General features: G+C 36.9%; 1 protein-coding gene across 1 annotated transcript; it reads left to right on the top strand.

Moving 5' to 3' along the window:
* The first annotated feature begins 357 nt into the window (after positions 1-357).
* LOC127444186 (uncharacterized) lies at positions 358-20,282 on the top strand. The gene is made up of 11 exons (XM_051703431.1): positions 358-376; positions 2,063-2,144; positions 2,541-2,582; positions 2,750-6,148; positions 6,257-6,288; positions 15,052-15,246; positions 15,339-15,571; positions 17,155-17,221; positions 17,304-17,386; positions 17,480-17,642; positions 19,349-20,282. The coding sequence occupies exons 2-11, from the start codon at positions 2,123-2,125 to the stop codon at positions 19,436-19,438; spliced, it is 4,326 nt and encodes a 1,441-aa protein (XP_051559391.1). The 5' UTR covers positions 358-376; positions 2,063-2,122; the 3' UTR covers positions 19,439-20,282.
* Positions 20,283-22,218: the final 1,936 nt, after the last annotated feature.

Raw genomic sequence — 22,218 nt, 5'->3', positions numbered from 1 at the left:
CTAACATCTGTCAAGAATTGGTTTTAGAGGCGCACTGCCGATGAGCAAAAACTCAAAAAATGTTGCACGCATCAGATAGACATCTGGGCGACATGTGTGTGCTATCAGGGGTATGTGTGTATGAGTGCACTTTTTTTTAATACTGATTCATTTGAATTGTATTTGAACAGATTCAGGAGGGAAAATAGATGAGCCAAAACATTATGATCACCTGCCTAATTTGCTGTTGGTCCTCGGTATGCTGCCAAAACATGTGGTAAAATTTCCCCATCATGAAGATGATCAGATAACAGCTCTATAAAAACTCTTGACACAGATAAACATGAACATATAGTGATCCTGATTGAACATAAGACTACATGTAAACTCATATCAGGTAAGACTATTTGTACATACATATTTCCCATGAAAGATAAGAAAAATCATACTGTCAATCTATCAACACTTGCATTTTGCTGTTAGCTGTGTGTGATGCATGTCCTAAATTGCTATTTTAACATGTTTTGATGGAGAAATCACATATAAATCTATCATTTAACAAATTATCTAATCTCTGCAGATAATAATATTGATGAAAAACTAGCCTCTTCAAAACAAACATATTGCAGCATATCTTGACGTGTCAATGCCAGTCTTATTGTAATTTTATCCTTGTAGTGAAAGAAAGAAAATTACATTTAATTTCCAAGGAAACTTTGCTGTAAAAATTAACCATACATTAAAATGCAATAGCCAGGGTTGGGAGTGTTACTTTTGAAATGTATTCCACTACAGATTACAGAATACATGTTGTAAAATGTAATTTGTAATGTATTCCGTTAGATTACTCAAGGTCAGTAATGTAATCTAAATACTTTGGATTACTTCTTCAGCACTGGTAGATTTTTTCACTTGTTTTGACTATAAAAACTCTGCCAGTACAGTAAGACAAAATACACATGTTAAAAATACATTCTCTGAAAAACCTAAATATCTTATGCAGTGTTGTTTCTGAAACAAGATAAATCAAACTGATCTTGTTTTAAGGATTTGTAGATATTTTTACAGGAAAACAATACATAAATTATTATCAAGAATATGATTTTTGCCCTAAAATCAAAGGTCTTACTAGAAAAAAAGAAATTATGATCTAAAGTGAATTTTCTTGATAAAAAAATATGATTGTGTCTGGTAACGTGCATGTAAAATGGCTAGAAATAGCATTTTAACTTAGCGTAAAGCTGACAACTTACACAAGGTTTATTTCTATTTCTTCTGCTCCAAACTTACTTCAAACTTACTTCTCTGTCTGCTCGTATGAATGTAACCCATCATAAGAAAGTGTTTCACCAATGTTCAAATGCACTTTGGATTGCATCATTTATATGTATAATTGTTTTCCATCTGAAAGGACTAAATATTAAATGAAACAAATGACAATAAAATGCAAAGTAATCTCTTCAGTAATCCAAATACTTTTTGAATGTAACTGTATTCTAATTACCAATGATTTAAATTGTAACTGTAGTGGAATACAGTTACTTATATTATGTATTTTAAATACGTAATCCTGTTACATGTATTCCGTTACTCCCCAACCCTGGCAATAGCAATATATGACGCACAAAACAATAAATAAACGTTATTGGGACTCTGAATATAGACCATACAGACAATGATTGAACAAGTGAGCATAAATCAGCTGGTGCAATAATCTGTAACATTAAGGAGAAATGTTTAAAGTTCATGACAGTTCATATAGTATAGCAAGATAAAGATTGTTGAAGGTGCAAAATACAAGAAGTATGGTATGATATATTATGGTATTATTTATTTATTTATACATAATGATGAGCTTGCTTTGTGATGAAAAAAAAAATCAAGAACAAGTCATTCATTTCTTATTCTGAACAAATTCTGCTTTAAATTATTAACTGAATGTCTCCTTGATTTAAACTCCTGAAACATGTCAATTCATAAATGCTTTGTAAAATGTAATTATTCCAGATAAAAGCTGTTAGAAATTAAAAACTTTTGTGAAGGCATACAACAGCTAATTTGTTTTATCTCTAAATGTATTTAGGAACCTCAAAATCTGATCTGGTTTTGTGGATACAATAACAGTGAAATTTCTAATTTCACGATGGTTTCCATCATCGTTAAAGGTATTTTGAGTATTTTTCATTAAAAGTGTATATTGCAAGTTACATATATTGTGTAAAATGAATCTAGAAACAAAACATTTTAAGGAAGAAAACACTCTACATTCATGTTGTAAAAATCCCAGAAGTTCAGCAGTTTCTGAGTTTACACCTCCTTTTAACATTGCATGCTCAATGTACAAAACATCTTATACAGTACATAAATTACAGATATATATCTTAAATCATATACTACAATACATTAAAGAAAATACTTAATTGTGGAGAAATTAACCACTATATAACTCACAAACATATAAACAAAAAAATTATTCTTGATTTAGTTTAAAAATTAATATTTATTCATTTATTTTCTCATTTTAGTTTTTATATATTATTTATTTATTTATTTTATGACAGGTTTCTCACCGGAACTGTTGACATCCATCTCTGTTTTGTTTTGTAAGTGTAAGACAGTTGCACATGCTTTGAATTAGTTAACTATTTAATATTCATAAATTGCAACTTGAGAGAAGGAAACTTGTTTAAATTTGTTTGAAATGCAGAGTGTCTCTTAGTTGGAATCTGTCTGCTCTCATTCATTGATCATTATTTTTTCCAATCCTCAGGTTTAATATTCATCACTGAATCCAAAGCAGCAGTTAGTCCGGTCTATGAGTGTCAGCTTTTTAATGACACATTCATCTGCACTGGTGCTCAGTACCACATGTACTGCAACACAAGTACACACTCTTTTCATTACTCGCGATATTACCACCAGTGCACTAATTATAATGACTGTGACTGTCGTGGTAATGGGAACACCTGTAGATGTTATGGTGCCAATACTTCCTCTTCCTGCTTTTGCCAGAATTATGATAATAACTCCATTATCAGTGCTGCAGTTAGTCCAGTCTATAAATGTGGACTTTACAATGACATGTACATCTGCAACGGCGATCAGTACCGCATGTACTGCAGTGCAAATGCATCTGATGTTTATTACACAAAAGATTATCAATACTGCTGGAATTCTGACAGCTGGTGCTATGGTGATAAATACACCTGTGAATGCTCCGGTCTCACTTCCTCTTCCTGCTCATGTGATAATTACAGCAGTAACATCACTATCACTACAGCAGTTAGTCCAGTCTATGAGTGTCAGCTTTTTAATGACACGTACATCTGCACTGGTGCTCAGTATCGCATGTACTGCAACACAAGTACACATTCTTTTCATGACGAACGATTTTACCACCAGTGCATTAATTATAATGACTGTGACTGTCGTGGTAATGGGAACACCTGTAGATGTTATGGTGCCAATACTTCCTCTTCCTGCTTTTGCCAGAATAATGATAATACCAACATTATTACTACTGCAATTAATTCAGTCTATAAATGTGGACTTTATAATGACATCTACATCTGCACCGGTGCTCAGTACCGCATGTACTGCAGTGCAAATGCATATGATTTTTATTACACAAAAGATTTTCAATACTGCTGGAATTCTGACAGCTGGTGCTATGGTGATAAGTACACCTGTGCATGCTTAGGTCCCACTTCCTCTTCCTTCTCCTGTGATAATAACAGCAGTAACATCACTATCACTACAGCAGTTAGTCCGGTCTATGAGTGTCAGCTTTTTAATGACACATACATCTGCACTGGTGCTAAGTATCGCATGTACTGCAACATCAGAACACACTCTTTTCATGATGCACGATTTTACCACCAGTGCACTAATTATAATGACTGTGACTGTCGTGGTAATGGGAACACCTGTAGATGTTATGGTGTCAGTACTTCCTCTTCCTGCTTTTGCCAGAATTATTACAATAACTCCATTATCAGTGCTGCAGTTAGTCCAGTCTATAAATGTGGACTTTACAATGACATCTACATCTGCACCGGTGCTCAGTACCGCATGTACTGCAGTGCAAATTCATCTTTTTTTTACTACACAAGAGATTATCAATACTGCTGGAATTCTGGCAGCTGGTGCTATGGTGATAAGTACACCTGTGAATGCTCCGGTCTCACTTCCTCTTCCTGCTCATGTGATAATTACAGCAGTAACATCACTATCACTACAGCAGTTAGTCCGGTCTATGAGTGTCAGCATTTTAATGACACGTTCATCTGCACTGGTGCTAAGTATCGCATGTACTGCAACATAAGAACACACTCTTTTCATGATGCACGATTTTACCACCAGTGCAGTAATCATGGCTGTGACTGTCGTGGTAATGGGAACACCTGTAGATGTTATGGTGTCAGTACTTCCTCTTCTTGCTTTTGCCAGAATTATGAAAATAACTCAGTTATGACTGCTGTTGTTAGTCCAGTCTATAAATGTGGACTTTACAATGACATCTACATCTGCACCGGTGCTCAGTACCGCATGTACTGCAGTGCAAATGCGTCAGCTTTTTACTACACAAGATATTATCAATACTGCTGGAATTCTGACAGCTGGTGCTATGGTGATAAGTACACCTGTGAATGCTCCGGTCTCACTTCCTCTTCCTGCTCATGTGATAATTACAGCAATAACATCACTATCACTACAGCAGTTAGTCCAGTCTATGAGTGTCAGCTTTTTAATAACACGTTCATCTGCACTGGTGCTAAGTATCGCATGTACTGCAACAGAAGTACACACTCTTTTCATTACTCGCGATATTACCACCGGTGCACTAATTATAATGACTGTGACTGTCGTGGTAATGGGAACACCTGTAGATGTTATGGTGTCAGTACTTCCTCTTCCTGCTTTTGCCAGAATTATGACAACAACTCCATTATCAGTGCTGCAGTTAGTCCAGTCTATAAATGTGGACTTTATAACAACATCTACATCTGCACCGGTGCTCAGTACCGCATGTACTGCAGTGCAAATTCATCTGATGTTTATTACACAAAAGATTATCAATACTGCTGGAATTCTGACTGTGAGTGCTATGGTGATAAGTACACCTGTGAATGCTCCGGTCCCACTTCCTCTTCCTGCTCATGTGATAATTACAGCAATAACATCACTATCACTACAGCAGTTAGTCCGGTCTATGAGTGTCAGCTTTTTAATGACACATACATCTGCACTGGTGCTAAGTATCGCATGTACTGCAACATAAGAACACACTCTTTTCATGACACACGATTTTACCACCAGTGCATTAATTATAATGACTGTGACTGTCGTGGTAATGGGAACACCTGTAGATGTTATGGTGCCAGGACTTCATCTTCCTGCTTTTGCCAGAATTATGACAATAACAACATTATGACTGCTGCAGTTAGTCCAGTCTATAAATGTGGACTTTACAATGACATCTACATCTGCACCGGTGCTCAGTACCGCATGTACTGCAGTGCAAATGCATCTTTTTTTTATTACACAAAAGATTATCAATACTGCAGGAATTCTGACAGCTGGTGCTATGGTTATAAATACACCTGTAGATGCTCCGGTCCCACTTCCTCTTCCTGCTCATGTGATAATTACAGCAGTAACATCACTATCACTACAGCAGTTAGTCCGGTCTATGAGTGTCAGCTTTTTAATGACACGTTCATCTGCACTGGTGCTCAGTACCGCATGTACTGCAACACAAGTACACACTCTTTTCATGACGAACGATTTTACCACCAGTGCATTAATTATAATGGCTGTGACTGTCGTGGTAATGGGAACACCTGTAGATGTTATGGTGCCAATACTTCCTCTTCCTGCTTTTGCCAGAATTATGACAATACCAACATTATCACTGATGCAGTTAGTCCAGTCTATAAATGTGGACTTTACAATGACATGTACATCTGCAACGGCGATCAGTACCGCATGTACTGCAGTGCAAATGCAACATATTTTTCCTACACAAGAGATGATCAGTTCTGCTGGAACTCTGACAGCTGGTGCTATGGTGATAAATACACCTGTAGATGCTACAGTCCCACATCCCTGTGCTTCTGCACGACTGACAACAATGAAATCACAGTATATCCCAGTCCCCTTACAACAGGTGAGCATGTTATTGCACTGGAATAACAAGATTTTTTTGTTTTTTGTTTTTTGTTTTTTAATTTGACCTTTATTAATGGCATGTCTGTGATGCATTTTGTCATTCTAGGCTTAAATATGACTCTGCTGGAAGAATACAGGGTAAGTAGACATGAGTTACTAAAATTGAGAAAACCAGATCCTATCAATAACTCTCCAAACAATAGCGCAATAAATAAAGATTCATTGATGATGGACAGTTGAAATATTGAAAATTAAATTAATATTAGGTAGTGATGATGCCAAAACATGACTTGTGGAGTGCTTTCATTTTCAACATTTCAGTGGTCTAGAGTCAGTTATTTTGCCTAGTATCACTGGTAACACATGTACTGTAGACCTACACTTGCAGGAAATGTGAGGCCTTAAATTTACCATAGATTTCTACATAAATTGGTTATTGTTTATCCTGGGTTTCTGAAACTGAAATTGAAGACTGTATTAAGACCTTTTTAAGACCAACTATGAAAATGTAAGGAATCAACTGAAGGGAACACAATACGTTAATATGTTCTCTAAATGAAAATGTCTAGGGAGCACATCAAGAGACATATTTATAGCAGCATTTTTTAAATGAGGGATCATAAAAACTGCATTTTGTTTTTATTTAGTACTGCCCTGAAGAAGCTTTTTGACATAACAGATCCTCACAAATATTCCACAAGACAAAATAGTAACTGAATTTACACACATGATCCTGTTCAGAGTTTACATTTATTTGGTTTTTAATATGGTGTGTTGCTTTCTCGATGATCATTGACTGTTTGTGTAATAATTGTTCATGAGTCCCTGCTTTGTACTGAGCAGTGATGCCCACTTTAAAAATTCAGCTGGGCAGAATTATTAATATTTCTATTCTGGTATCACCATTGCCCTCTGCTGGGCTGATTTTTGTCCCACACCATCTCTGATGAATCATTTTACTCTTTAATAAACAGCACTTTTTAAGCTTTATAAGTAAAGGTAAGGAACTGTTTTGCATATGTCCTGAAAGTAATAATAATAAAAATCATACATAACTATTCAGGCGTTGTTCAGAATTTAGTGAGAGTATAGAATTGTTCAGTACAGTACACCAAACCAAATCCTTACGCCCTATATCAGTTCTGTTTCTTAAAAAATAACATTTTAATAAAATACAGGAAATTTATTAATTTATCTGAATAATCTAAGATGAATCGATTATCAAAATAATTGTTGCAGCCCTAGTGTCTAGTGCTTAAGGCACCTACATACTAGAGTTACAGGAAATTTCGTTATTTATCAGATTAATTGATTCATCAAAGAAATAATCGCCGATTAATCGATTATCAAAATAATTGTTCGTTACAGCCCTAGTGTCTAGTGCTTAAGGCACCTACACACTAGAGTTACGCGATGTCAGAGAGTGCTGAAAATGTTTTCCTTTCAGTGGGGATGGTGCGTCGGAAGAACAGAGAGGGAAAACGCAAGGGTTTGAGAAACTGACAATCCGTCATATGATCAAAAGTTGATGAGAACATTTCAACTTTTGCTGCAACATACCCTAACTTAGGCATCTGATGAACAATGAAAATTTCAGAGAAGCATTTAGTTTCATGAAATCTAATTCGCTGTATGCCCGCTTGATTACAAACTGACATGGTTCTTTCCATATCCTCCACATGAAGCTTACGCATTCCCATCCGTCAAATGCTCCTTCGGAAATTTCCCTTGTGTGAATCTCACGCCAAAAAACAACACAATTCAGACCCATATACGAGGTCCTACTTTATTTAGCCCATATGAATCACAAAGGCTAATTATGGGTTCGTCCTTGGATATTGGATTGGCACCTGCATTGATTGTATCTGAATACTGATAAGGATTTAAAGATGCATCCCACTTGGACAGAATATTTTTTCTAGTGTTTTTACAATCAATTCCAATCTAACTGTGATGATCATAGTCTGCTAAGAAGTTGTCCAAAGGCATCAGTATGTCACAGTTTTATTGCTACTAGTAAGTTTATTACTACCCCATTGCCATTACAGTGTGAATATTGATTGCCTTTAGGATAAAACATGTTAAACTTGAACTTACAACTTATGGCACAGTAAATAGAGCAATTATTAGCATTTTTAACTGACTCTTAAGATGTTATACAGGAAAGTGGGAACCTGCAATAATTACTTCAAGGATCTATTGAAATAACCCTTAAAATTGCTTTTGTTAGTTCAACCCAATTTGTCAGGTTGGTTTAGTTATACCAAATAATATTTTTGACTTGAATACAACCAGTTAATTTAGTTGTTACCACATATGATTACATAAAAAAAAAATTATAATACATTTACCGAAACTAACATTTTTGCAGGGTGCACTGTGGTAACATTTAAAATACAGTGTAACTGGTATTATTCAAGTCAAAAATTACTGTTTAACATGTCTGAATAGTCTAAACCTGAATGCATTAGGTACCAACAACGAAAAACGTTTGGTACAGGTTATCATCAGGTAGAAATAGCCTAGCCTCTTAAGGTAACAAATGGAGTTTTATAAACAAGGTTCGGTAGGAGCAAGTTCATTTAATCTGACCAATCACATCGCTAGAATAAGCGTATATAAACAGCTGCTTACCTTACATGCCACTGAGTCTTCCGGCATCCCTCCACCTCCCCTTTCTCCTCCTATATATTTATTAATAACTAATCTAAGGTCAAGCCTCGAGCCCCGAGCCCTTTGCCCAGGACAGTGAGCCACAAATGTTTACACTATCCTCTAAGCAGGATAATATTAACTTGCAAACTACTAAATTACAAGTTATCACTTTTTACAGTATAATTAAATACCAGCTGGAGATGTCAGACATTAATTTGTATGTTTAATATCTCATCATTGTTGGACTACTGTAATGGTGTAGACTTTAAACAGGCACGTTAACAGACGTTACCAATACACTGTCATGTTTTAAAGTTAGGGGGTAAAAAACTTCAAGTTGACCATTGACAAAATGTGGCAATAAATCAGAATCAGAATGAGCTTTATTGCCAAGTTTGCTTACACATACAATGAATTTGTCTTGGTGACAGAAGCTTTCAGTGCACAAACAATACAACAACAAGACAGAGATGATAATAATAATAATAATAAATAGAATAAAAATAAAAAGTGAATAGAAAATACAAGAATATATAGAAATACATGATAAGACAATATATATATATATATATATATATATATATATATATATATATATATATATACACACACACACACACACACACACACACACACACACACAAATACAAATCTGTTATATGCAAGGGAATGTATGTCAGAAGAGGTAGGGTACGTTGGATAAATATAAATAGACTAAACTGTGTATTGCACATAATTATTGCTTAATGGGGCAGTTTTAACTGTTCATGAGATGGATAGCCTGAGGAAAAAAGCTGTTCCTGTGCCTGACGGTTCTGGTTCTCAGTGCTCTGTAGCGCCGTCTAGAAGGCAATAGTTCAAAAAATTTAATGGGTGGGGTGAGTGGGGTCCAGAGTGATTTTTCCAGCCATTTTCCTCACTCTGGAACTGTACAGTTCTTGAAGGGAAGGCAGGGGGCGACCAATAATCCGCTCAGCAGTCCGTACTGTCCTTTGTAGTCTTCAGATGTCCGATTCATAGCTGAACCAAACCAGACAGTTATAGAAGTGCAGAGGACATACTCAGTGACTGCTGAGTAGAACTGTATCAGCAGCGCCTGTGGCAGGTTGAACTCAGCTGGGGAAGGAAGTACAACCCCTGCTGTGCCTTTTTCACAATATGGGTCTCCCACTTCAGGTCCTGTGAGATGGTAGAGCCCAGGAACCTGAATGACTCCACTGCTGCCAAAGTGCTGTTCAGAATGGTGAGTGGGGTTGATGCTAAGGTGTTCCTCCTAAAGTCCACTATCATCATCACTTTTGTGAGCGTGTTCAGCTCCAGGCTGTTTTGACTGCACTAGTGAGCCAGCCATTCAACCTCCCTTTTGTATGCAGGCTCATCATTATCTTGGATGTGGCAGATGACAGTAGTGTCATCTGCAAACCTCAGGAGCTTGACAGAGGGGTCCTTGGTGGTGCAGTCATTGGTATACAAGGAGAAGAGTAGTGGGGAGAGCACACATCCCTGGGGGACACCAGTGCTGATCGTACAGCTGCTGGGAGTGAATTCCCCCAGTCTCATTTGCTGCTGCCAGTCCATCAGAAAGCTGGTGATCCACTGAGAGATAGACATGGCAACAGAGAGTTAATGTAATTTAGTCCGGAGAATAGCTGGGATGATGGTGTTGAAAGCCAAACTGAAGTCCATAAAAAGGATCCTTGCATATGTTCCTGGTCTGTCCAGATGTTGCAGGATATGATGCAATCCCATGTTGACTGCATCATCCACAGACCTGTTTGCTCGATAAGCTGATTGATAAGGATCTAGAAAGGGTCCAGTATTGTCTTTCAGGTGGGCCAACACCAGTCTCTCAAATGACTTTATGACCACAGTTGTCAGAGCGATGGGTCTGTTGTTATTAAGGCCTGTGATTTTGGGTTACTAAATGAATGATGGTGGAGTATTTGAAGCAGCAGGGAACTTCACACTGCTCCAGTGATCTGTTGAAGATCTGTCTGAAGATGGGGAACAGCTGGTCAGCACAGGATTTAAGACAAGTGGGTGAAACACCATCTGGGCCCTGTGATTTCCTTGTCTTTTGTTTCTGGAAGACACGGCACACCTCCTCTTCACAGATGTTAAGTGCAGATTGAGTAGCAGGAGGGGGAGGAGGGGGGTTGCAGGAGGTGTTGATGTTTGTGTGAAGTGAAGGTCAGAGCGGGTGTGGGGTGTGAGTCTGGGCCTTTCAAATCTACAGTAAAACACATTCATGTCGTCAGCCAGTTGTTGGTTCCATACAATGTTGGGGGATGGTGTCTTGTAGTTAGTAATATCTTTCAGGCCACTGCACACTAATTCAGGGTCATTAGCTGAAAACTGTTTTTTTCAGCTAATCAGAATAGCTTCTTTTAGCCACTCTGATTTCCTTATTCAGTGTGTTCCTGGGCTGATTGTTCAATATTTTATCCCCACTTCTGTAAGCATCCTCTTTGGCCTGACGAAGCTCCTTAATTTCTGCTGTAAACCATGGTTTGTGGGTTGCATGTTAAATACAGTAAGTCCTAGTAGGAATGCACATATCCTCACAGAAACTGATATATGATGTCACTGTATCTGTGAGCTCATCCAGATTGGTGTCTGCAGCCTCACAAACACACTCCAATCAGTGCAGTCAATGCAGGCTTGTAGTTCCAGCTCTGCTTCATTGGTCCATCCCTTTACAGTCTTTAATACAGGTTTAGCTGTTTTTAATTTCTGCCTGTAGGTTGGAAGAAGATGAACCAGACAGTTATCAGAGAGTCCCAAAGCTGCTCTAGGGACAGAGCGATATGCATCCTTTGTTGTGTAGCAATGATCCAGTGTATTTCTGTCTCTGGTGGGGCATGTAACATGCTGTCTGTATTATGTATCAGTTCATGGGTGAGATTGGCTCTGTTAAAATCACAGAGAATAATAATAAGTGAGTCCGGGTATTATTGTTTCATATCTGTGATCTGATCAGCCAGCTGTTGCAGCGCTGCATTCATGAATGCATGTGGAGGAATATAAACACTCACCAGAACAAACTAGGAAAACTCCCATCGTGAGTAGAAAGGCTTGCAGTTGATAAAGAGTGCTTCCAAATTAGGATAGCACATCTTCTTTAACGTTGTTACATCTGTACACCAGCTTTCATTGATGTAAAAGCATGTTCCACCGCCTCTCGTTTTCTCCGTTAACTCCGCGATGCGATCCGCTCCGAACAGCTGAAAGCCCGGCAGATGTAACGCGCTGTCCGGAATGGATTCACTCAGCCAGGTTTCTATGAAGCACAAGGCAGCAGAGTTTGAAAAGTCCATGTTTGTATGGGTGAGGAGATGTAATTTGTCTGTTTTGTTAGGGAGAGAGCGGAGATTCGCTGATGAATACTCTGCTGTGCTGTTCGAAAGCAACGCTGTCGGAGTTTGAACAGCACGCCGGCTCACTTCCCTCGCCTGCGTCTCATAGTGTGCTTAAACAACATAGCTGCACCTGACTAAAATGTCCAGCAAAACGTTCAAATAGTCCAAATACAAATACAAAACAATAATGACATGTGCATGTGTACAATTGTATTTTTTACTCTGTGCTTGTGCATTGTGGGATTTAAATGTATCCAAGTGGCTTGAGTGTTCAAATCCATTTAATGATTCAGTGACCATTTCTGGTGATGCCAGAAGGTGGTGACAAATACAAATCTGTCATTTCCCTACAGTTTGTGAGCTGCTGAGCATGACTTTTATCAAAAGTCAACAATAATAGTCTTATAATAATTATGAGTTTCAATAACGCCCATAAGTTTTCATGTATAAAATGCGTGTCTACATATCACTTCACTTCAGTAAAATGCACAAGTGTTCTAAGAACAAAGCAGATCTATCTTTTTTCCTACAGTTTGTCAACTGCACACTAATATAGAGGTAAAAAACAGGAGCTGATATTAAAAAAAATTAACACATATTTTATACAGATCTAGTAATCTGCTTAAATTGAAAAAAGAACCGATCAAACTTTTACCTCACAGTCGTAAAAAGCATAACTTATTGAAGACTCTATATGCGCTGATATAAACTTCACTTACAATATGTGCTTAAAAGAAGGATTGTCCTTTGTTTGTTTTCTGCAGTGCATTTCGCATGATGCTGCCAATCAAGAATGATATGCCGATAAATAACTCTCATTTGTGTGTTCCTCATCTCTAGATTATTCATTTAGATCAACATCAATGCCAATAAAACACATGGATAAATGAGCATTGTTAAAAGCAACTTTAGAAATTAACGGAGCCATGTTGATTAGACTGTCTGATAAAACTCACCTGTGATTGGCTGGATGGTCGCTCAGTCAGCCCAAAGTAACACAACTTAAAGAACACTGTTTACAAATCCACCATTATGCAAGATGCTATATTGGGGATTAAAATGATACAAAGTTTGCCTCGTTTTAAATAAAAAATGGCGTTCCTCATATGTGCAAGGTGGAGTTTCTGGTGCCATCATAGGGTAAGATGCATATAGGGAGCGGCAATACTGGTCAGTAATACTACATTGAAGATGAATTATACCAATAAATATATTCAGATGGCCCCTTACCACATCCTTCAATGTTTTAGCAATAAATACTTTTTCAGTTATTAATAATAAAAAGTGTATTTCCTGACCCATGACTTATAAAAAATATCTAATTATTTTTATTTTTTCTATTTTTTTACTTATTTATCTTATTTATGTATACATCTGTGTTGGTTTAAATGTATTTTAAAGTTTTTTTATTTACTTTATGTATTTTTCCCTTCACCTGTATTTCTTGCTTTTATGACTCAGTGATTGTGTTCATAAATTATTGGATCTGTGTAATTTTGTACATCTTATTGAACCTACTGTTTTTAGTATTGTAAAAAATTCATACGGTCCCTTACCAACCGTATGAAAAATTTCCAGAACTATCTGGAACAATTTCGCCGTGACGTCATCTGACCAATTTACGGAACAAATCGTGTCCCGTATTGATTAGATACGGGACACATAATTTCATATTTAAATATGGGAGGATCCCGTATTTTACGGGACGGGTGGTAGGTCTATACATTCTCATAAGCAAAGTGTGGATGCAGAAATCATGAGTTTATCAGGAGAAATTGAAAATGTGAGTACAGCAAGAGAAGGGGTGGAAAAATGGGAGAAACCCGGTAAAATCGGGAGGTTTGGCAGGTATGGTTTAAACCATGTGTTACACCTTGCCTTGCGTTAGTTTGTGCCCCACTCTCCCCTACATAAAATGACAACTATGTCCAGTAGATGCTTCAGTGCTCCATACATTAGCTGATCTCTGTAAGCCAATGCTGAAACAACCTTAATTTCTAGATATTATCACAAGTTATGCATTGCATATCTACACTGCCTGGCCAAAAAATAAAAAAAATAAAAATGCCATTTGGATATAAATAAGCAGATACTTAAGAGCCTATGATTGGATCATTATTGCAGTGATTAATATGTTTCAGCTGGCAACAATTCTTTTAACTGATGCAGTGTGTAGCTTCTCATTTCTTAATCATGTTGTTAGACGCGTCACGTGGTCGTGGAAAAGATGTTACTGTGTTTCAGAAGGAGAAATTATTGGCCTGCATCAAGCAAAGTCAGACAGTGAAAGCAGATAATAGGAATCAATGGAGCGAAAGGGGGAATCGATTTTTACAGATAATTATTAATATTTAAAGACAGACCTACCATGAGCTCTGAAGCTGTTAATCGATGATAAATAGTTCTGTTGAAGCCACCAGTCTTTGTTTTTTCAGTATCATAAAAAAAAGAAAAAACTGCACCTCTATCAGAAAGACTCACAGACTTAAGTGAAATCGACATGACATGTATTTGATGAAATAATGATGAAACACATGTATTTAATGTCTCTTTGGCATAAGGCTTGTCTGATGGTTCATACTCGAACCCTCAGATCCTGCCAGAGATAGGAGGCAGGGGGTGAGGAGCCTGCCCCCGAGCAGGATGGGACTCAACTTGTGGTGGTGGGGAGGTGGCGGCTGCTGCGTTGGCACACTGAAACAGCGAAGTGATAGCTTGTTTGCAGACTTTTAAATCGAGGGCTAGTATATGATTGGTTAAGGAGCAAGCTAGACAATGGTGTGATAATGTACAGCTGCGAGTCTTCCTGCTAGAACTATGCTTACATTCCCTATGAATCCTGAAGAGAAATATCCACCCATTTATATTTTCTCATTATAATCTGCAGATGGAAATACTGAATTTGGTGGCTGTGATCGTGGGGCTGGTGTTTCTCACTTTGGCCCTGTTGACTTTTGCTTTTTGTCGGTGGAGTCCTGGAGTGAACAATGTGGCTCGAATCAACATCTGCTTGAGTCTGCTGTTGGCTCATCTTCTGTTCTTACTCACACAACAGTCCCTGAACTACATACACCCTAACCAGGTGAGAATTACTGCAACAACTCCAGATGAAAGCTATTGTTCTTTATAGAATTACAATAACTACAATCTCTTTCTGTCTCTCATTGTCTCCAGGTGTTGTGTGCATTGATATCATGGATTCTGCACTTCTTCTTTCTCTCCTCCTTTTTGTGGATGCTCATTGAAGCTGTGCTGCTTTTCATCTGTGTGAAGAACCTATCACAGATCAGCTCCAAACAGAGGGAGGTGCTTAGCAGCAGATTAATGATTGTGATTGGATATGTGATTGCTCTGGTTGTGGTGGTCATGTCTGTTGGGCTGGTTCCTGAAGGCTATGGCAGTGAAAAGTGAGTTTGTACAAATATTTAATGTGTAATATCATCAAGAATCGAATTGCTCTTGATTATTTGAAATCAAAGAGCTCAGCATACTAGAGTTCAGAACTCACGACTTCCTCCCCACCTCACTCACTGATGTCAAAAAAGAACTTCGATTCTCAAACTCTCAAATGCTTTTTGAGACACCTGCGTTCTGTTCTGTTCGTTGCACTGCTTCTAGCTTCTTCTTTCTTTTTTCTTTTTTTTTTTTTTGCACAAGAACGTGTTTGAATGGCCGTTAGCAGCTTATTTTGAAAATCATACTGGTTTGGAACAGAGTGTACTGTCCCTTTAACTGTTTAAACTGCTATACATTGCAGTGTGGATTTTTCTGATCCTGCCACCATGAGCCCATGTATGCCAAACCAAAACCCCTTGGACTCAACAGCAAACTGAAGTCGCTGTGTGAGCAAATGCAGAGTTATGAGGCACTTTCATGAACAATTGTGTCCCCCCACAGAATCCAATCTCCCTTGAACACTAATTTGCATAGCTGTTTTTAATGCCTGCCCAAAAACCTATTACTATATTGTGATTTCTTGTCCTATGTAATCAAAATGGCCTTATCCATTTGCAGTAGTGATACAAAGTATACAAATATATAATGAAAGTGTATTCACTTGCATAGATTATACAATAATCTAAAAGGATAATCAATCAGTAAGCAGTATACTAAGCTGGTTGGCTAACCTCTTAGCTTTTGAGCTAACTGAAAAAGCGAACGTGTAATTTGACCATTTATAGCTTAAGTTATGTATTATGTTACATAACACATTTAAAAGATGTGAATTGTCATATTAGATGACATACATCAGTAGTCGCTCTGAGGTCCAAGGAGGAAAGGATCTTGCATGACACGGGAGCAAAGTGCTGTTTCTCAATACACATGTGAAGAGGGAATTTAGAAACAAAGTCTTAAAGGTATAGCACCAAAAATAAAAAACTATTTTGTTAGACTATAATGGTCATAGAGAAGGTGAGAAGCAGTCATGACAACTCTCAGATTAAAATTAAGGTGTTATAATGATTATAACAAGCTGGTAGGTTTGGTCTTGGCATAATAAATCTGCTTACATTGCTGCTGTTGCACAATTAGACATTAATACAATCCCTTTGAAGCAGATCTAGACAATTGGTGCTGGGGAGGAGGAGGGGTTCAGAGAGAAAACTCTCACAGTGTGCTGCTGTGAAACCAGTTTACCTGCAAACAACTGAGGCAATTTAAATGATAGACAGAGAATGCAATTTAATTGGCTAACAGATTACATGTTCAAAGGACCTATCAGCTTGTGCCATATAGAAATTAACTATGAAAATGTATGAAAACCCCTTTGAAAAATATTTTATGAAGAAAAATGACTTAAGTTCATGGCTGACAGCTCATAGTGCTTTTATCACAATGCTGCCATCTGATAAATATGTTATTTCTGTATCGTTGTAAATGTAATCAAGTCAAAATCAGCCATAAGATTAAAATACTGGTATAATTGTTAATCACACATTTTATAGTATTCTATTGATTAGTTATATTTTGAGTATTTCCTCATGAACAGATGTTGGATTAAAAGAGAAAAAGGATTTATCTGGAGTTTTCTGGGACCCGTTTGCATCATTATAGCAGTAAGTTATAAATATATTCACATGAACTGTTGTACCAACGGGAAATTAAAGTGATATTGACTTGCCTGTTTTTTTTCTGCAGTTAAACACGATTCTCTTCATCATCATCATTGTCTGTCTGAACAAAAACCTGATTGCTGAAGTTTCACAGAGGAAACAAATCAAGTAACAAAGACTGACATTAATCATTCTTAAGAGATCCTCAAGAGACATCAATTGAATGTTTTATTCTGTTCTTCACAATCTCTTTCTCCTCAGGATTATGGTATTTAAAACAGTGGCCCAATTTTTGGTACTTGCTTGCCCCTGGATTCTGGGTTTCTTCACTAATACCAGTACAGTGCTGGAGATTTTCTTCCTGATCTTGAACTCTCAGCAAGGAACCTTCATCTTCCTGATCCACTGTGTCCTCAATAATGAGGTCAGCCACAAAGTTCATATTGGCCATTGCTAGCAAGGCCCAAAGAGAACAAAAAAATTATGAAAATACCATAAAATAGTCCATACAAGCTGCAGTCTTGCCCCAGAAAATTTGAAAAATAGTGCACAAGTTACATGGACTACTTTTATTTTAGTTTTATTATATTTTATCTCTAAGGGGGTTGCACACTGGCCATGGAGAGTAACTTTCATACTTTTCCATTAAATTCAACCCAAAGCAATATCAAAGAACATAGATTTAATCTCACCATCACTGGATGATATATTGTGTATATGTGTCTTTCATATAACCTGCTAAATGTATTTTCAGTTATAAGTATGTCTTTAGTGGTTTGACAGATTGAAAGAAGCCCATTCAATTCTACAGATAGTGAAATTGCATAATTAACGTAGCCATTTCTAATCATTCAGTTTGTGCAGTTACACCAGTTTCATACACTAACCTGCAAACTCATCAACGTCACTTAATTCTTCTTGAAGAGGGAACAAATGTTGGTATTTTGTGTGTACTGTCTGCCACTTGGACTGCATTGCCATGCACGGTTTTTGATACCTGTGCCATGTCCTACACGCGACACAGCGTGCCGCTTCTCATCCGGAGTGTGACCGCCTTTATACTTCACCTTTACCGGTGCTTTATATTTGTCCTTTTTGAAGCTTTACAGCTTTATAGTATTTATGGAATATAGTTAATATAGTTAACACCTTATAGTTATTCTTTGGAATAGAGCATGCCTAACTCTTGCAAAAACCTAAAAACACAATGGAAGCCACACATCTTAACATGTTTAAGTTCTAACAGTGGCGGTTCTGGCTTACTTGGTGCCCTAGGCTAGATCCAACATGGCGTCCCCCTTAACTTCCCAGTTTTCACTGATGCAAAATAATCAATGTCTTTGCCAAATCTGCTCAGCAATCACATGGTTGATACTTATTTTCTCAAGACCACTGAGTCGATCCTGTGTCACGGTGTACCTGTACTGTTGATCGTGGTGTCTTATGTTTGTTCAGAATGTAAGAATGCATTATGAACATCTATAATCCTAACCATTTAGAGCCTTTTGGGCTGAGTAGCCTCTCAGGAAAAACTCTGGGAACCTTTCCCCCATCGCGATCTTGCAAGCTCGGGGCGGGGTGGCACGATTTGGGGCACCTTTCACACATCGCGAGACAGGGCGGGATGGCACAATTCAGAGCACCTTTCATCCATCGCGATCTTGCGAGCTCTGTGCAGGGGCGATCGATCAGGTACCCTGTCGTGCCACCCCACAGAACGTTGCCTCCCTAGGCACCTGCCTATATCGCCTATGCCAGGCTCTGCTACTGAGTTCTAATATGAATATAATAAGAATATAGTAGATGATAACGCTCATACTTTGTGTTTTATGGAATCTAAACATTTTTTTACTTCAATACATAAATGAAATCTATATATTCAGGTATGATAATAGAAACAAACATTTTAAGCAAGTTTAGTGTTGACATGCACCTGTTTATTTTTTCATTGTTTTGTTTTTTTATTTATTTTTTTTATTTTATGATCATTTGTTTACCCTGTTTTAAACATCTCCTATATTTTCTTGTCTGTCTTGGTAAGGAAGGAGGCAGTTCCATACCAGTTTCTGGATTTTAGAGGTTAAATTGAACATAAACTCACTCATCTCCTCTCATCTCATTGTCTTTCAGATCAGGCAGCAGTATGTGGAGTTGTTGAGCACTATTTTCCCTGGAATTAAACCCAAAATCATCCAATACCAGGAACATGCGAACTCGTAAATTATGTTCGACTTTTCATGAGATTGGGTTGAAAGTGCCCAAAATCCATTGAAAACTTCAGTGTCCATGTTCAGAGAATGAGAATGCGTTATTATCATTATTGGCATATTACAGTTCATTTCAGTCTCAGTGATTTTCTGTTAAAGTTAGCAATTAACATGCAATACAAGACTTATTTTCTTTTGATGTATATCTGCTTTCTTTTCTTCTTTTTTTTTTTTTTTACTTTTATTGTTAAATACTTTAATGTTTATTATTATTTCATTGTTTTAGTTTTTTCTTGGTGGAGGTCCATGATGTTTAAGACCGTGTTGTATTTGATTTATGCTTTTTCTTAAATTGCTTCTATTATACGAGAATATTTAGTGTAAAATAGACTGTAGACTTGTCTTTCAGATCAGGCAGCAGTATGTGGAGTGGTTGAGCACTATTTTCCTTGGAATTGAACCAGAAACCATCAAAAGTGACTGAAATCCATTGAAAACTTCAGTGTCCAAGTTCAGAGAATTAGATGCACTATAGAAGTGCCATTATTATAAAAATGATTTAATCATAATTGGCATGTTACATTCATTCTCAGTGATTTTCTGTTAATGTTAGCAATTAACATGTAATGCAAGTCTTCTTTTACAGTTGTCAATATATTTTTATGTAAATCTACTTTCAATTACACTTTAAAAAAAAGAAAATCTTAAATATTTATTATTTCATTGTTTTTGTTTTTTCTTGGTGGAGGTCCATGATGTTTAAGACCCTGTTGTATTTGATTTATGCTTTTTTCTTAAATTGCTTCTATTATACGAGAATATTCAGTGTGAAGTATCATTAGTGTGAAGAATATAAGTGTGAAATATTAATCAATAAAAGATATATAACATTTCCTTAAAAGATATTTATCATTATTGATAATTACTGCATTATTGAACTACTGCATATGAAGAACATCTGGTCAAATTTCATTACAGTTTTCTCATTAGCAAAGACAAAAATGTATGTAACAATCAACAATATTTTCCCCTAAACTATAAACACAATCTTAAAACTACAAACCAGATTAAACTTCAAACTTACATGTCAAACCCAAACGTTTCACTTACAAACATATTCTCTTCAATCAAAACAAATGATACACAGAACTAAGCAAAAAAACTGTTACTGCAGGGAATAATTTTACAGCTCAACCTGTATTTTGATTGTAAACTACATCATATCACATAAAATATGCAAGTGTGCAGGATCAGGGAAACAATAAGACAAAAACATTTATTTGTAGAGAGTGGCCTAGTTAGTATATCGTAGATCTCACTACAGTAAAGTGTGGAATGCACCAAAACATCACAATACATCACAGTATAGACCATTAATAAAGATCACGAGAATTTGTGTGTTACATTTGAATCAAAATTTGAATATAAGCAGGAAAAGTAGAGACAGATCAAAAAATAACAAATAAAATAAAAATTATTAATTTTCAACAAAGACATGGTCATTTGATACTGTTTAAATCATTAAGGTGAAATATATCAAATTTTAAGAGGAAAAAATATAATTTGCTGATAAAAGAGTCATTTAACCGTTACAGTGACTGTTTAAATCATATAAGTGATATGTATGTCCATTATTATCTAGTGGACTACTTATTCCTGTTGCTGCTGGCACATAGCTCGAGTCTGTGGTTGCATCTAAATCAGCTCCCTAGTTCAGTAGTCAGGGCACTGATCAGTGAGTTTTACATTTTTAGGGCTGTCTCATTCGCAAAATTGTTCCAGTGCACTGAAACGTTCGCTCCCTAAAAAAATCCCACAATACACCATTAAAACCAGGGAGCATCGATGCTCACTATGTTCCCTTACTGGAAACATTGTCATGTCTTCTGAAGTCTATCAAGTCATTAGAAGATGAGCACAAGTGTAAAACTATGAAGTCCAAGCCTTATTTTCTCTTTAAAAGAGATGTTATTTGTAATGTCTTTCATTCATAAATACTATGACAACTCAATATTTGAGTTGTTAAAAGAAGGTTTAAAATACACACCACTATATTTTTATTTCTTTATTTATGTCATTTATCTGTTATAATAACACTGTCCTTTGAATATCTTAACAAAAAAGGAATGATAGTGTCATTTATACAGAGTTGTTTATTAATAACAGCTGCACTTGAATGTGCAAGCTCGTTAATGTGTCGCAGGTGATTGAGTCATAAGTGTCTCAATGTTCAGTGGATCAGTACCCTTACCAGTGCCTGAATTTGTGTTCACGATATACTGATTCAAGACAAAGTGAGCCAGGGAGCTGATTGAGACACAGGTTATTTTTGTAGCCTGCTAGCCTGCTTAGCATTACCCATTACCTACAAACACCACATTGCCTATTTTTCTATTTTCAGTGTTTATTCATTCATTTTTACAATTTTCCCACTTGCATAATTTTTTCTGCTTTTCTACTTTTTCAACTCTGTGCATTTTGCCATGCACACCTGTTCTTCTCTGTGTTTTACACAGATTATTGCATCAGTCTCAAACCCCTGCTGATCAGGAATCACCACAACAACAGACAATTACGTGAGAGATTAACATCGATCTCAAACGCCTCCTGCCCTGGAATCACCACAAGAACAAACAAACAATTGCGGTAAGTCATGGCATCAGCACGTTATCAGTACTTGTACTGCACGCCACTTGTTTATGGTAGATTCATCTGTCAACTGTGAGGGATTTATATATGTGATGAATGTAAGGAATTAGTCAGGTTGATGGAGAAGATAAATTAGTTAGATAC

The sequence above is a fragment of the Myxocyprinus asiaticus genome, chromosome 7, assembly GCF_019703515.2.
Source record: "Myxocyprinus asiaticus isolate MX2 ecotype Aquarium Trade chromosome 7, UBuf_Myxa_2, whole genome shotgun sequence".
NCBI classification, from domain to species: Eukaryota; Metazoa; Chordata; class Actinopteri; order Cypriniformes; family Catostomidae; genus Myxocyprinus; species Myxocyprinus asiaticus.
The sequence above is the reverse complement of the archived record's forward strand: the minus strand, read 5'-3'. Positions and strand labels throughout refer to the sequence as shown.